This window comes from Pagrus pagrus, assembly GCF_965226575.1.
Source record: "Pagrus pagrus genome assembly, chromosome: 22".
NCBI lineage: Eukaryota > Metazoa > Chordata > Actinopteri > Spariformes > Sparidae > Pagrus > Pagrus pagrus.
Window position 1 is genome coordinate 21,813,039 of NC_140204.1, and position 16,438 is coordinate 21,829,476.

General features: G+C 41.2%; 1 protein-coding gene across 1 annotated transcript in view; it reads left to right on the forward strand.

The window, feature by feature from the left end:
* Positions 1-16,438, forward strand: part of LOC311252105 (ankyrin-2-like) — an 89,093-nt gene that overhangs the window by 45,729 nt on the left and 26,926 nt on the right. The window contains exons 30-41 of the mRNA XM_084344944.1: positions 2,308-2,406; positions 4,484-4,638; positions 4,737-4,948; positions 5,687-5,891; positions 5,998-6,094; positions 6,218-6,446; positions 6,587-6,712; positions 6,825-6,947; positions 7,538-7,570; positions 7,887-7,908; positions 11,356-12,939; positions 13,936-15,957. Coding sequence (XP_084201070.1) covers positions 2,308-2,406; positions 4,484-4,638; positions 4,737-4,948; positions 5,687-5,891; positions 5,998-6,094; positions 6,218-6,446; positions 6,587-6,712; positions 6,825-6,947; positions 7,538-7,570; positions 7,887-7,908; positions 11,356-12,939; positions 13,936-15,957 — 4,907 coding nt within the window. The remainder of the gene's footprint in view (positions 1-2,307; positions 2,407-4,483; positions 4,639-4,736; positions 4,949-5,686; positions 5,892-5,997; positions 6,095-6,217; positions 6,447-6,586; positions 6,713-6,824; positions 6,948-7,537; positions 7,571-7,886; positions 7,909-11,355; positions 12,940-13,935; positions 15,958-16,438) is intronic.

Below are 16,438 nucleotides of genomic sequence, written 5' to 3' on the forward strand. Positions count from 1 at the left end.
AGTTAAAGGTATAGTCATTGATTCTGGGGAAAGACCGTTGATACACGTCCATCCCACCAGTGCTCATTCAGAAACTCCGCTCCCAAAATTCATGGACGGATCTGTGAAACGTAGCAGTGCTAAAACTGCCCACCAGAAACACAGCAACCTCTGCACCCGCCTTCAGCCCTTTAACCTGTCAGAGGTCTCTCCACCTTTGAGAAGCCCCGGCAGTGTTGACATGGGTCTTCACCCTGGCCTTATCTCTCAGTTTTTGTTTTTCTGACCTTCTCTTCTTTGGCTGTGTTCGGCCATCTCTCAGTGCACGTGGCAGAATTACCTCGCGACCTGTCCGATTGCTCACTTTATAGCATTCCCACAGCTCCCCCTGTCTTGTGCACAAGCACGAACCCCCCCCTTGCTGATTGGCTGGAATGACTGTGTGGCCCGCTCCGAGCCACTTTGTTTTGTTTTCCATTTACAGAGCCAGGGTGAGTATGAAGAGCTGTTTTGTTTGTTTCAGCGCGCACACAGAACCAACAGCTAGCAGCCCAAAAGAAAGAAAGTGTGTTGGATTAGCATCAATGACTATACATTTAATGGTAGCTCTGAGAAAAGTTGTGCTCTGGTACCTGCAGAGTATTTCTACTCAGGTTTGAATATTCTGTGCCAATAACCTTTTAAATAAAATGGGAAAATAGAGTTTGGTAAGTGTATTTGTTAAAGATCTCTAGTGTAACAGGGAACAGAGAGGAATCATGTGTCAAACAGGAACAAGAGGTTCTGCAGTGGATGATACAGTATCTGTAGCTACCTCTACATTCAGGCTATTGACACTGATTTTGATAAGATGCTTTCAACTTGCTGCCCCTTTTCTTTCAGATTAATTTATCCTCTGCCTCTGCCTTACTAAAACTGTTTGTGTATCTGCTCTCGCTTTCTCCCAGCGCCAGGGATCTGTAAATCTTTGCTCTTCAGCATGCCCTGTTTTCTTTCATAACAGCTGCAGTCTAACTCTTTTAAACCTTACCCCTAACCCCTAATGACAGAAACCTTTCTTATTAACTCCACCTGCAAAATATTGCACCATGATTGGTTTGATATGTGCCCTCAAATTCTGATGTCTGCTGGAATGTTTGACATAGTAAAGTATAAAAACATCTGCATTACGGTTAAGTTCGCAGTATGTGATTCAAGTTTTCTGTCCAGTTATCCATCACTCTCACCGCTGACATGATGTAGGTTCTCCCTGAACAAAGCTACGGAATATGTTGTTTTTATTACTATGTGTACATGAAATGTTTGAGTATTTAACTCTGCAGAACCTGATGATGATCAGTCTCATTATCAATGTAAATGATCACTTTTTGTTTTTCGTTTTCAAACATTTCTACAGCATATTTGAAAGTGCAAAAATGTCGGCCTATAAAACTTGGACACATGCGTAGTGTAGAGAGACCAAACCTTATCAAAATGATTGAAATACAATAATTATTATTGAATTAAATATGAAATAAATGTATTTAGTAATATATCTGTTTAAGTAACTGTATGGATAAATACAGAATAATGTATACGACCATGGAATTGTGAAATAATACAGCACATTTTTATATTTCAGTTCATTATTATGGTAAATGGACTTCTCTGGTCTAGTGACCAGTGAAAGCTCTTTACAGTGATAGCCCCATTCAAACACATTCATACACTGATGGCACAAGCTACCATGCAAGGTGCCGACATGCCCATCAGGAGCAATAGAAGGCTTTTTATCCAAAGCACTTTGCAATCAGATGTGGTGTATTGAAATAAGTCTTCTAATTCTCCAGCTTTTTTTAAACTATTATTACATTCAGTCGGTCATTACTACAGTACATACATGTACTCACACATACACATAAATACAGGTATATCAGGTGTATCACCTACATATACTTTTTACATATAGTACATATATATCTGTATATACTCCCACCTAAAGCTTTTTGTTTTTTGGTTTATGCAGTCAAAAAGAAAACTAAATTAAAAAAAGTAAAAAATTAAAAATGAAGACTACCGGAACTGAATAAAACTGAGAGTAATTAAGAAAAATAAGTAGGAGGAAGGAAACATTTCATGATAATAGGCTTTGTTTATATTTTATGTTTTGTATATATTTATTCTTAGTCTTATCTAATTGTTAATTTCCTATTTTCTTGTTTATTCCTTTTTTTTAAATTTTGAGCACTTTTGGCCTCCATAGACATGCAGCTAAAAATCACCCCACTCCACCCGACCAAAACATTGTGTGTGCTCTTTCTTCCTCACTGCTGCGTATGGACCACACAGTAAACTCCACCTCCCCAGTGCCCCTCCACCTCTTAATGAGGGCGAGAGTTTGGTTAGCAGAATCCTCCAGCTCGGCCCGCCGGGGACAAAATTCCTTGGGTAGGGTGGAAAATAATCAACGGTTTTGCATATGAAACAATCCATGGATGCCAGTCTCAGTGTTTTCCTCCATAAACCCCTCCTTCTGATATTATTTTGTCCAGACATTATCATCCTGTCATGCTTGCACCACTGTCTTGTACCCCACTTCTTCTGATACTCATGACCATCTAGACATCACATTGCTGGGACATTACTTGCTGTTGCTTCCTTTCTTTAAATCCCCCTTTACTGCTCAGCCTTCTCTGTTTCTGTGCTTCTGTTTTCTATGCTTCCCACATTGTAAATAAATGTCTTAGACATTTTTTTTTTTTAAATCATTATTTTTGTGTAAGATTTAAATGGTTTTGTGGCCTGTGAGTTGCGAGGGAATCAGATAACATTCGACTGTAAGTCCCCGGTGTAACCACGTGTATTTTTTCACCATTTTGAGCCAAAACTAAAAAAAAAAGAAATATATATATAAGTAAGTGATGGACACAGTCACACTGTATGAATTCTAGATAAGTTTTACCTGCCACCATTTGGGGTGACATTAACATATTTGAAAGTGTAGTGTAAATTATTATGATGTACTTTCAGGCCACAGAACCCAGTAAATATCACACGAAAATATCAACAGTTCTGCTTTGATAGCTGAGTTTGTCCCATGTTGGATTGTACTTGTAGCATGCTTCTCATAGATACAGTATGTGTTGTAGCTATGTGTTGTGATTATTACACATCAGGTAAGTATTGAAATGATGGTTTAATACTTGAATATTTATTACAGTCAATTTAATATTAAAAAAATGCTTTAGGGGGAAATGCATCTCCTGTGGACATTGATACATCTTGATATAGGGTCATTCACACCAACTCACCCAGGACCTCCATGAACTGGGAGGATGTGGAGGTTTGAGGAAATTAGAAAATTAAAATAACCGTAAAAAAAATAGACAAAAAGTTAAATATATATGTTAATATATGTCAGCTAAAGAACTAAGGATCTAAGATTAATATTTTCTCCAATGACAACAAGATAACATCATCCAGTATGCAACTAACCAAGCCATTATAAACTGTAACTTTGCTGAACCCAATGAACAACAGGCTCAATAGGTATCACACATAGATAAAAATACCTTGAAGTCAACATGGTACAAATGTCTACCTATGAAATAAAATACAATTTAGTTGCAAGATTGTGATAAATAGTAGAGAAATGAATTTTTGAAAACCAAAGATGCTGTGACAACTATTTAAATGAATAGGTGATGTAAATTATCCTTAGGGTCACTTTGATGTTCAGGACAAATTTCAACCTAGACCAGTGAAAGTACAGCTATAGGATTTTGCAAGGTCCCAAAAATGTAATGGGATTTTTCACATGATTTATTTATTTATTTATTTATTTATTTATTTATTTATTTATTTATTAATTTATTCTGAGAAAATCCATGACATGAACTGGAAAAAGTTTTGAATTCTGGGTGAGTTGGGATGGAAGGACCTTATAGTATAATATAGTTAGATATAAAAGTAACCAGTGACTGTAGTAATAGTTACTCTAGTGTCCAAAGTCGAGCTTCAGCCACCCTCTCAAACCGCTCCTGCAGCATCATCCACTTCTCTGCTGTGCTAGCTATGTTGCCTGTAAATGTGTTGCCCATAACTAGCCTTTTAAATTGTGTTGAGCAACCAACAGCTCACAATCATCAGAAATCTGGAACGTTGTCTTGATGCTCAACAGGTAAACTGTAGAATCAACACAGTTCTACGAGGTTAACAACACAAAGTGATCAGCCTGGATTGTGCCAGTGCAGCGAGAGCAACTTGATCAATGTTTAAGTCACACAAAAATGGTCAATAATACATACTTTACATGTCTCTACTTGTTCAAAAATGATTTATTAACCATCAACTTGATATAATGCATAAGCAGTAAGACGCTAATGCTAGCTGTGTCATAACGTGCATGTAAAGGCAAGAAGTTGAAAAAGAGACACATGCGAAGAGCCAGTTAAACACACTTTATGTTATCATCCATGACATTCTGTATTTACTTACTCACACTACCTGGCCTCTACCCCTCCAGTCCTGTAATTGTGGAGATCCCCCACTTTGCTGCCCTGCGGGGAAAAGAAAGGGAGCTGGTGATCCTGAGGAGCGAGACTGGAGAGAGCTGGAAGGAGCATCACTGTGAACACACGCAGGAGGAACTCAACCAGATACTCAACGGCATGGATGAGGGTCAGTTCCTCTGAGAGGAAAGCAGACTAAGAACTATCACTCTGTTCCGACATTATTGTCCCTGACACATGTCACTTTCTGCTGCCCTCCTCTTCTAGAGCTGGACACGCCAGAGGAGCTGGAGAGGAAGCGCATTTGCCGTATCATCACCAGAGATTTCCCTCAATACTTTGCGGTGGTGTCTCGCATCAAGCAAGACAGTAATCTTATTGGTCCCGAAGGAGGCATCCTGAGCAGCACTGTTGTGCCCCAAGTGCAGGCAGTTTTTCCTGAGGGGGCCCTCACCAAGAGGATAAGGGTCGGACTACAGGTAAGTGACAAGAACATCAGTACATCTACAGTCACAGTCAAAAGTTTACATACACTTGTGAAGAACATGTACAGGTGCGTGTCAAGGAAAAGTAATTTTTTTCTGTAATTTAATTAAAACTTTCATATATTCTAGATAGCCTGTGGCACTGCTGAGGTGTTATGGACGCTCAGGTTGCTTTGATAGCGTCTTCAGCTCGTCTGTATTGTTGAGTCTGGTGTCTCTCATCTTCCTCTTGACAATACCTCATAGATTCTCTATGAGGTTCAGGTCAGGCAAGTTGGCTGGCCAATCAAGCACAGTAATACCATGGTCAGCAAACCAGTTACTAGTAGTTTAACTGGGCTGGAAAAGGAAACCAGCATCTCCATACTGTATGGAGATGCTGATTTCATTCTCCAGCAGTACTAGTCACTGATTTGCAGACCATGGTATTACTATGACCCAAAAAACGTACTTGTAATTTCAAGAGATCAATAAGGTCATTACGCCTCTAGGTTATAAAGGTCTCTACCTAGTTTTGTCCCTCTGTGTCATTCCATCTCGCAGATGCTCCAGCAAAAGATTTGACTTGCTAATGATGTTTGAAGGATCGGCATAGTGGTTAGGATTCAAACTCTGAGGATATCTGTGCAAAATGTACACTCAGGAGACCATCCTCAGTGCATGATCTAACGCTATGTAGGATTTATTGACAGTAAGAATTGAGGTTGTTGTTTTCTCTGTTCACTCTCTCAGGCCCAGCCAGTGAATGTGGATGTAGTGAGGAAGATCCTGGGCAACAAGGCCACCTTCAGTCCCATCGTCACTTTGGAACCACGCAGGAGGAAGTTCCATAAGCCCATCACCATGACCATCAAAGTCCCAAAGACCAACTCCGACCCGGTCCTTAATGGCTTCGGAGGGGACACCCCCACATTACGACTGCTTTGTAGTATCACTGGTCAGAGAGCGCACACACATACATACACACACAAACCAGCAAATAGACCAGCCAGACATATGCTCACATTCTGATATGTTAATCGTATCTTTGCGTCCATGTGCAGGTGGAACAACGCCTGCTCAATGGGAGGACATAACCGGAACCACTCCATTAACATTCATCAATGACTGTGTCTCCTTCACCACCAATGTATCTGCCAGGTATTACAAAAAAGAGTTTGTTATTGCCCAAGTAAATCTATTACTGGTTTTATCTGACTCATATGCGGCAGCCAACAAATACCCAATCTCACTGCTTCTTTCCAAACCCCCTGTGCTTTCTAGATTTTGGCTGATAGACTGTCGGCAGGTCCAGGAATCTGTCAACTTCTCCACTCAGGTGTACCGAGAGATCATCTGTGTCCCTTACATGGCCAAGTTCGTCATCTTTGCAAAGACACACGATCCCATCGAGGCCCGACTGCGCTGCTTCTGCATGACAGATGACAAGATTGACAAAACCCTAGAACAGCAGGAGAACTTCACTGAGGTGGCCCGCAGCCGAGACGTAGAGGTGAGGAAGGAGAGCATAGGATATGCTTTCTGAAATGCTATATTCAACAGTTAGGCTCGGTTGGAAATGGATACAATTACCACTTATCATTATTATGTGTTATTTCGCCCTTGTACTCACCTGTCTGTTATATATCTCAGGTACTAGAAGGCAAACCTATCTATGCAGACTGCTTTGGAAACCTTGTCCCCCTTACCAAAAGTGGCCAGCACCATCTCTTCAGCTTCTTTGCCTTTAAAGAGAACAGACTAGCACTCTTCATCAAAGTAAGAACTATTTCAATATTCAACCATAAGTCATCATATTCATTTTCTTGCATATTGTGTGCATATAACATTGCTTTTTCCTGACTATTGCTGAACTGCTTGGCTGTTGCAGATCAGAGACAACACTCAGGAGCCATGTGGTCGTCTGTCCTTTATGAAAGAACCCAGGAACTACAGGTCACTCACCCAAAATGCCATATGCAACCTTAACATCACCCTCCCATCATACTGCAAGGTAAGGGCACCATACTGTTATCTGACTCAACAGAGGATGCTTTCTGTTGCATATCTTGATAGTTCTTGTAAGTAAAACATGCAGTTTGCAGCTATAATTTAATATGAAAAGCACAACAATAAGCTGGACCATACTGCAATCCTGAGCCTATTCCTCCTGTAATGGTGTAATACATACTAATCTTCGACTAATCCGTTACAATACCTTTGCAAAACATAACCCTAATTAATTTTAAGCTATATTTCTAGTAGTAAATTGTTATTTCTTATATTAAAGCTTGACATCCCAAATAGTACACTGTCGTAATGCCATGAGCAGCCAGCATTATTGACAGTAATCCCTGCTACTCAACAGTGAAAATTGAAATTGAAAGATATTCTGTAGGATTCAGGAAAACAAGATGAATCTTATTTCTTTGCCTATAATGCTTTTTTAACGACCACTGTGGCTTTCCCACAAATCACACTGACTGGTTGTCTTTGTTGCTGTGGTAACCATACATTGTCCACTGTCTCTTTTTCCCTCTTTAATGTTGCTATCATTTCTATTTGTACATCTTTCTGCTTCTTGCTGCTTCTTGCTCCCAAAAGGATTCCGATTCAGACCAGGAGCAAGAGGAAGAGGTAAACGCAGCCACCGCTTCTCTCTCCCTTCTACTAACTAGCTCTGCTCAGCTATCCTGTCCACTGCCTTGTCATCGAGACTAAATGAAAGACGTGTTCACAAGTAGTCAAATGTTATATTTTAGATACATTTTGTTTATTGTAGTAGACTAGAGTGTGATTTGTCAGTTGCATAGCTCATTTTTGCTGTTTTTTGCTGTTTGTCCTTTGTGTTCTTTTTCTCAGCTAGCGATTGTTGTAGTCGTAGTTAGAATATTAAACATATACAGTGGATGAAAGAAGACTAACTATGATCTATTTCCCATGTTCTTTCCAGACCAGCAGAATGCTAGAGAAATGTAAGACATTGTTTTCCTATTTAATGTTCTTTATTCCACTATCTAATATACTAAAGCAGTTGCTATTCTTTAATAATATTGCATGTCTGCTTATCTTAACTAATATGACAAAAAGACTGATATTGTGTGGGTGATTAGTCTAATGAAGTGAAACAGAGCAATAACCAGACTGACACACTGACACTGCCACTGAAGCCCTTAGATCATAGCTGTAGATCACATCCATCGAATCAAAGCCCTTTAAGCTTCATGTTTTTTCGTCTTGTCAAACAAAGATTTCTTTCCTGCACCTCCTCCTTTCAATGTTCTGTTTCTCCTGAGGCTTAACTTCACTCTTTACTTTCTTTTTCTGATTTCACAACTGCCACAATGTCTTCAATTTAACTCTATCCCCGTCACAATTTGAGATCGGACATGTGGAGAAAGAGTCAGACGCTGCCATCTACGTATGTACACGAAAATTAGACTCATTCATACTGTGGTGATGTTTATTTGACAAAGGCCTCTAATTTTGCGCCTGCCAAAAGCTGCCAGTTGCAGTGCCATTTTCGTCATTTATTATGTTTCTGCCTGTTGGGTCATTTAGTGACTCCACATTAGCTTGAGGTAGATGGAGTGATGCAACTGGGGTTGTGTTCATACAGCCAGGCAGCGCATTTTAGCTACATATTTTGGAATTAAACTGCCTGCATTTTTAAGCTGCGTTGACCACAACAACAAACAAATGTTGTGGTTTCGTTCACAATCTCCAAAATCAAACTTTTAATGACATTAAGGCTGACCTTGTAGAGGTTAGGTCGATGACAGACTGTTAATATTGATATATTATTAACATTAATATTAATGAGAGATCATTATTATTATTCACAACTGCTTGTGGGATGTAAAATGTCCTATCCTTTGCAGTTGGTTAAAGGGAAATTCCAGTATTTTTTAACCTGGGCCCTATTTTTATCCTGTTTTAATGTGTAAGTGATTCATACTTAGTGTAGATAACCTCTGCCAGCAGCTGCAACATGGCTACGATGACTGCTACATAATTCCTTTGGTGCAACTCAAAAGACCCAAAGTTACATCCAGTGCTTTTTTTTGCCACTGACAGGCTGGGGTTGTTATTCAGTGTCCAACAACATTCCTCTGGAGATAGACCTTTTTATTAAAAATAAGATCCTTTTGCACCAGCAGGACGACGACGGGAACGTGAGTTTACCTGAATAAACTTGGCTGAATACTTGACTGATTTTGACAATCTAGATGAGGCAACAACCAATCACCTCGGGAGGTTTCAGTGCCTCCTAGAATGAGATGTGTTTCTGATAACAAAATGGAACTTATTTTTTAACATAAAGGTCTATTTCCCGAGGAATCTTTTCTGTAATGTTGTCAAACACTAAAGGTGTTTAGTCTCCCATTCATTGTCTATGTAGAAAGCCTTGCAATGCATTCTGGTAGCGGATCATCTCGTTCGAGAGATAGAGCGTCATTAAAATCTTGCTACTTTATGCAAATCAGGGGCGTTGCCTCTAACAACTCTAAAGCCTAAAAAACTAAGCATTGCTGAGTTAAAATACAGACAGATTCTGCATGGCTTATTTCTCGCTTAACATGTCTTCAGAAAGACATTTTACTGAGTTACTTTAGCTAATATAAGAGAAAGTTTACATACGAGCCGCTGTGTTAGCCTGGCTTGAAAAATTGGGGCACATGGCCCACGAGTGGCGTTTGTCCAGTTAGGTGCAGCCTGTACATTTTTGCGTGGTTGTCAAAGACTGTAGCCTGTTTTGGTAACGCTTCAGACGCACTGCATAAACTCACATCAAACAGTTAGAAATACTGGAATTACCCTTTAAATAACTGCAGACATGATAGGATTAGGGAATAACATCAGCCTTTAAAGTAGATGAGAGGAGGAAGCTATATTGAGGTGATATGAGTAGTCATCCCTGAAGCACACGACCCCCTGAAGGTTGCTCAATTTGTGCATGTGCTCAGTGTGTGCCATGCAGAACCAGGGTTGTGCAAGTACCCGCTGGCCACCCAAATCTCTGAACCTTGGTTGCTCACACCCATGTGCGCTTGTGCTTAGAGTTCCTGAAACTGGGTGCTAGTAATTGCAAAAGAACACAGTTCCAAGAGAGTAGAGTTCAGAATATTAGCATTCCCTCTTGTAGTCCTCTTGTGTAATGGCAAAGCGACCCTTCTAACCTTGTTCATGTAGTAACATGAAAATGGCTAAAATGGAAACTGGCAAGTAAGATTTACTTGGGCAGTTTAATTAACCTGTACATATATGGGTGATGTGTTATTCTCTAAAATCCCATGTATGTGTTTTTAAGAAGAATGTATAATATGTACAGTATATTTAATGTAGATATAACGGACAGTGTATATTGTGGCAGTATTTGTGGACCAAAAACTCACCACATTACTGAATGAAGACATATTAGCAAGCAGCTCTTGATCATGAACATCTCTTTTGCACTAAGTATAAATTTAATCAGTACACTGAACTTTCCACTCACTCTTTACCACAACCTTTCCATCAGCACTTCCCTTCGCTATGCATGGAAATAACTTGCCTTACATTAATGTGTATGTGTGTGCTTGTATGTCTGAATAGTTACATGTAATGTCTTGTTAATAAGAGCCAAGTTGTTTTTGTTTTTTTCTTGGTGTGGTTATGTTGGAATGTTCCCTCACAATACCATCTGCTTATGGTTTTGTACACAGTTATTTGTTTTCATTTGAGTTACATTTCAAATGTGTAGTTAAGCATAAGGCTGAATGGCGGGCAAAAGGAGTTACAGTTTTGTCCCTCCATGCAAGATGTTTTTTTCTAATATTTTAGAGATCCTCCTTAGATTCTGTGAAAGTGATTGATCTGCTTTGTCTAGAATGAAAAGCATGACAACTCATCATAGACTATCACTGGCTTTCTTTGACAGAAGCAACTAGTATTCTAAGTTGTTTTCAAGTCATTTTTATCACATTGACATTTTTGTCATACTGAGCAATCTTGAGATGTTTTGATGTTCTTTCTTTGTTTCCTTTGTTTTCCCATTTTCCATTGTATTTGTTGGTTTCTTGGTTATCGAGTCACTCATAGTCCCTTCATAGTTGGTATACTTTTTCAAATGTCTTTCAGTCTTGTTCAATAGATTTGTCTTGTGAGTGTGGGTGTGCTGAGTGTATAAGCAAGTTATTTCCTGCTCATATCATTTGCCATTGGTATTATTTAGCCTTTGCTCCCCCACAGTTCCCCAGAGACATGAAAGTATAAGCCCAATTCCTTCAATACCCTGATGTAGAACCCACTGTGAATTTGTTGTCCTATGATCCCTGCAGTGTGTTCCAATCTTGTCCTGACCACATTCTCCAATGTCTGTCTCCTTTCATTTGAATTTTTGATTTTCTTTACTCCTTACTTGTTCTTCTTCCATATGGAAGATGAAGAGACGGAGACATCAGTCCTGAAATCAGAGCTGATCCGAGAACCAGACCTTCTATCCGACGTGTCAGAGATGAAACAAGATTTGATCAAAATGACTGCCATCTTGACTGCAGACTCCACAGAGAAATCCCCTTCCTTAGGAGGGTGTGGTCTAGAGAAAGGGACTGAGGATGTTTCTGGAGAGCCATTAGAAATAATGGAGAAGGACTTAGAGAAAGTCAAAGAGGACCTAGAGAAAGTCAGTGAAATACTGAGGAGTGGAACATACGAGGGAGAGGCAGCAGAGGAGATAACAAAAGCAGCTAGAATGGCCGAGGAGTGGGTTCTCCTCTCAGACAGTGAGGTAGAGGAGGCCAAAAGGATGGCAACTTTAGAAATGCAAGAGCCTGTCTTACGTGAAAGTAGAGCTAACAGAGGGGCTCCCAGACCTAAAGCCATAAAGGACAGTGGTGACCTGAAAGAATACCTCCTGGACGCACCTGTGAGCTCCAAAACAAAAGCTAAAAAAGAACCAGCCGTCCAAGAAAAATTCACTGATGTTGTGCTACGCAAAAGTGCAAAACCAACCACTCCAACCAAAGTGCATGACAAAACAGCTGCTGGAGATGTTAAAAAGCCAGTCAGGAGGAAGGGGAAAGACCAGGGGCATGCAGAGGAATCAACAGACACAGGTGCTCTTCTAAGTGTGCCCACAGCTCCTGCCCCAGCATCACCTGTATCCCCAGTGGTTGAAGAAACCCCCATTGGGTCAATAAAGGACAAAGTCAAAGCCTTACAACAGAAAGTAGAGGCAGAGCAAAAGAGCAAAAAGGTCACTGGAAGCAAGCCTTCACAATTGCCTGTTATGGGCAAAGCCTCTCCAAAACCCAAAGAAAGCCCTAAATCAAAACAGGGCCTTCCAAAGTCCCCCAAAGCTGAATCTGAAAAACTTGAAGAGACTATGTCAGTTAAAGAGCTGATGCAAGCATTTCAAACTGGGCAGGACCCCTCAAAGAGAAAGTCTGGGCTATTTGAGTTAAAAACATCCACCACACCAAGATCAGAGAAAACCACAAAATCAGAAGTCATCCAGTCAAAATCCACGACCAAAGCAATGACCTCACGTGTCTCCCAAGAACGAGAAGTATCTTTGGATTCCAAACCTCGCAAGAAAGAGACTACTCAGCAAGACAGAGAGAAAGAAACCAAGTCAGTTGCTGCTGCCCATTCAGAGCTAACTGAAACTGTAGACTTTGGAAATGGTGGCCTTGATGATAGCTCTGACAGCTTAAAACATGAGGGTGTAGCAGACTCACTAAGTGCCAGTTCTGGAGATGGAACCCCTCATATGAGCTCTGAGGACAGTGAAAAACATGAGGGTCTAGCCACTCCAGGCACAAGCCCGGAGAGTGTGTGTCTTTCTCCCAAAACTGGACAGCAGACCTTGACAACTTTGGCATCAACTGCCACTACAGTCAAAAAAGAAAGTAAAGACACAGAGAAGTCTGGAGACTCTGGTATAGGGACCACTGGTGACCAACTGTCTACAGAATTGACCCTCCCTGTCTCATCCAGCGAGGCTGCAGATGACCACGCTACAAGTGAGTCCATATCTGTTGTGAGGAGTGAGTCTAAGCCATCTAAACCTCAAAAGCTTACAAAGCAAATTTCAGAGACTGTAGAAACTTTTCTTAGCGATGACGAGAGCCCTGATCGTCAGCTAGTATTGTCTTTAGTTGGTTCTCCAGCCTCTAGATCATCTTCTCAGCGTCATGAAAGCTTAGAACTGCCTTTAAAACAAGACTCAGATGCTCTCAGTCCATTAGCTGATGACTCTTTGACAATAAGCCACAGAGACTCTCTAGAGGGTAGTCCTCTCATGGAAGAAAACTCCTCCCATAAATCCCCAGACTCAATTGACCCTAGCCCAACCAAGGAATCACCCCCTCATGACTCCTTAGAGAGCAGCCCTGTAGAGCAAAAAAGCCACCCGTCCTTCCCATCAGTTCTAGATCCACCTAGTAAACCATCTAGCCATCCAGAGCCCTGCAAAGCTACAGAATTCCCCCAAGATGCTTTGCGTGGTAGGCTGCTTCGAGACCATGAGGCTAGTGCTGATGATGACAGTTGTGAGCAGACATCTCAGATGACAAGTTCCGGTAAGAGTCCCCTCTCCCCTGATACTCCTAGTTCTGAAGAGGTAAGTTATGAGGTAAACCCCAAACCCCCTGACCATACATTCCTCTCTGTTCCATCCAAACCGGCTGTCATCCCTGAAGATCCAGAAGAAGAGGATACATCAGACAGCTATGAAGCTAAGAGAAAAATCACTCCAGAGGAGGAGATGTTTAAGATGGCAGCCAAAATTAAAACATTTGATGAAATGGAACAAGACGCAAGGAGCAAAAAAAACTCTAGAAAAGATTTATTTCCTTCAGCAGATGCCAAAATAGGGGATGACAGCTATGAAACATTAGAGCCCACAAGAGAGAAGCTTTCGCAGAGTGAATGTGGGCTCAATAGACCCGCTGAAGATTCAGAGTTAGCTCTTTTTGTTGATCCCCATATTAAAGTACAACCTCCCTCTCCTTTTTCAGCAGGTTTGCATGATGGATCCCACAGCAAAGAGTTCAAGAACACAACAGCCAGTGTCACTTCAGAGGGACCTCACTCTGTCTCAGGCCAGCATCAGTCAAAAACCAAACTCGAAACTGCACAGGCACAAACAGCCCTTCCACCTGCTGATAAAGACAGTACAGCCAAAAAGTCTGCTGGAACATCAAGCGCTGAAAACAGGACAGATGAGCAAAAGGAGGAGAGTTTAAGGAAGTCAAGAGAAAACAAAAGCGATGACAAGAGTGGTCAAAAGTTAGGCACGACCGATGAAAAGATTGGTACACAAAAACAAGGTAGCAATGTAACTGATGAAGTGAAAGGAGATCATAAGGTGCATACAGGAGCACCAGAAGCTGGAGCAACTGCTTCCATAGGTCAGTCAAAGGAAATGTTCAAACCGGAGGTCTGTATCTATGATGATACAGAAGAGGATGATGATGCACTGGGACCTCCCAGAACTGAGTCAAAAGGTGTCACTGCAAGGGTAGACACTGACTCGTGGTCTACCATGCGGGAGGATGATGCTGCTTTTGCAGCTCGTGTCAAAGAGGAGGAACAAAAGATACTGAATCTGGCAGTAGATCGTCAATCTCTCCAAGCAACTCCAGACACAACACCTGGTAGAACACCAACAGAAGAGAGCACTCCTGCCAGTGAGCCCAACCCCTTCCTATTCCAAGAAGGAAAACTCTTTGAAATGACCCGAAGTGGTGCTATTGATATGACTAAGAGGAGCTATGAGGAAGAGGCGGGTGGCTTTGCCTTTTTCCAGATAGGAGAACAGCCTTTAGAGGAGCCTCTCTTAGAAGAGCCCAGTCAGGAAGTTGTGAGATCAGCAGAAGAACCTGAAGTTGGCCTCAATCTAACACTAGAGGTAAAGACTGAGGAGACTGAGGAATCAAAAGAAACAACTGACTTTGAGCTTCAGTCCCCACCTGAATGTGACCAGCCAGCCTTGAAAGCTGATGCCTCCAAATTTAAAATCCCTAAAATGGGCATTTCAGCTTCATCCAAATCTACAAAGAAAGATCAGACATCCCCTGAAGGTCCAGAGACTAAAACAGAAAAACATGTAAATGAAGGTTGCTTAGATTTAGACACAACTTGCCCTGACCAAATGATAACCAATGTACAGACAGCAGAAACTACAGTCACTAGATCAGTTTACTCCGAGCAGGGCCAAGAGTCCTCTGATTCTTCTCCAGAGGAACCACAGTCAGTGATAGAAGCCCCCAAACCAACAGGCAAGTCCAAACAAAGTGCTTCCAGTAGTGTTAAAAAGACTCCAGTCAAAACACAAGCTAAGTCTGCTTCTCAAGGTCGGGGTAAATCCTCAATTCCCTCTCCATCTCATGCAACCTCCTCTTCAACAACTCTTAAAAAAGAGGCCTCCTTCACTTCTGAATCAAAATCTAGAATTCCCATCAAGGCTAGCACTTTAAAGCCTGATTCTAGTGTCAAACGTGCTGAGTCAACCCAAGACAGAAAGCTTAAGGTTCCTGTAAAAAAGGATTCAAGGAGAAAATCTGAGACAGATGCAGGTCCTTCTGTGGATGCCAAAACCAAGACATCTTCCAAAGCCAAGAGCTTCTGTGAAGGGGAGACCACCAAGCCATCTGCTAAAAAGAGTGCTGAGTCAGCAAAATCTAAAAGCTTCCAGTCCAGATTGCCAGTCCGAGGAAAAGGTGGTCAGTCAACAACGCCCACTAAAGAGAAAAGTGAGCCATGCAAACAGTCCATTGAGTTCTTTGAGGAGATAAGTGATGAAGCAGCAAAACTTGTGGCAAGATTGGCACAGGCAGAGACAGAGAATGAACATGAGGCTGCAGCTGCCATCTCAGATGATGAGAGCAGTCTCATTGACCCATCAATAATAGAAAGAGAAACTTTCCCTGAGATGCAGTTCCCTCCCTCAGGAGACGTCTTTCCCATTAGACCACTGTGGGACGACCCTGTTGAGACACAGATGCAGCGAATCCCAGATGATAAAGCCCAAAGTCAAGGTATCCCCCAAGTTTAAGGGGCTATTCTCTATCTGTTGTGCCTCATTAGTACACTGCAGCTGTAAAGGTGCTGCCTCTCTGTCTCTTGTAGTTGAGTCCCAATTGTAGTTAAAGAATCCATGTGACTGTGTCACTTGTGCTGTGTTTGTGTCTGTAATGACGTCTATCTTTCCTTCTATGTGTGCTGAAAATCTCAAGATTGACTTAAAGGCTTTATGGAACTTGGGAAATAACTTAGTGTCTAAAGTGTTTTAAAGATTATTTAAACCATTGCATGTAATGCCAATACTCTCCTAGTTATTAAAATGTGCATTTCTTAATTATAATGCCACCACAAGGTTTAACATGACCATTCTATACAGGCATTTTATGTACTTGTTTTAGGGAACAATTTCTGAATTCAATGTAATGAATTACCCCCCCCAAAAAACTGTCAAGGAAGCCAGTGAAGTTTTTTGTCGATTCCTTTTGTAAATGTGGT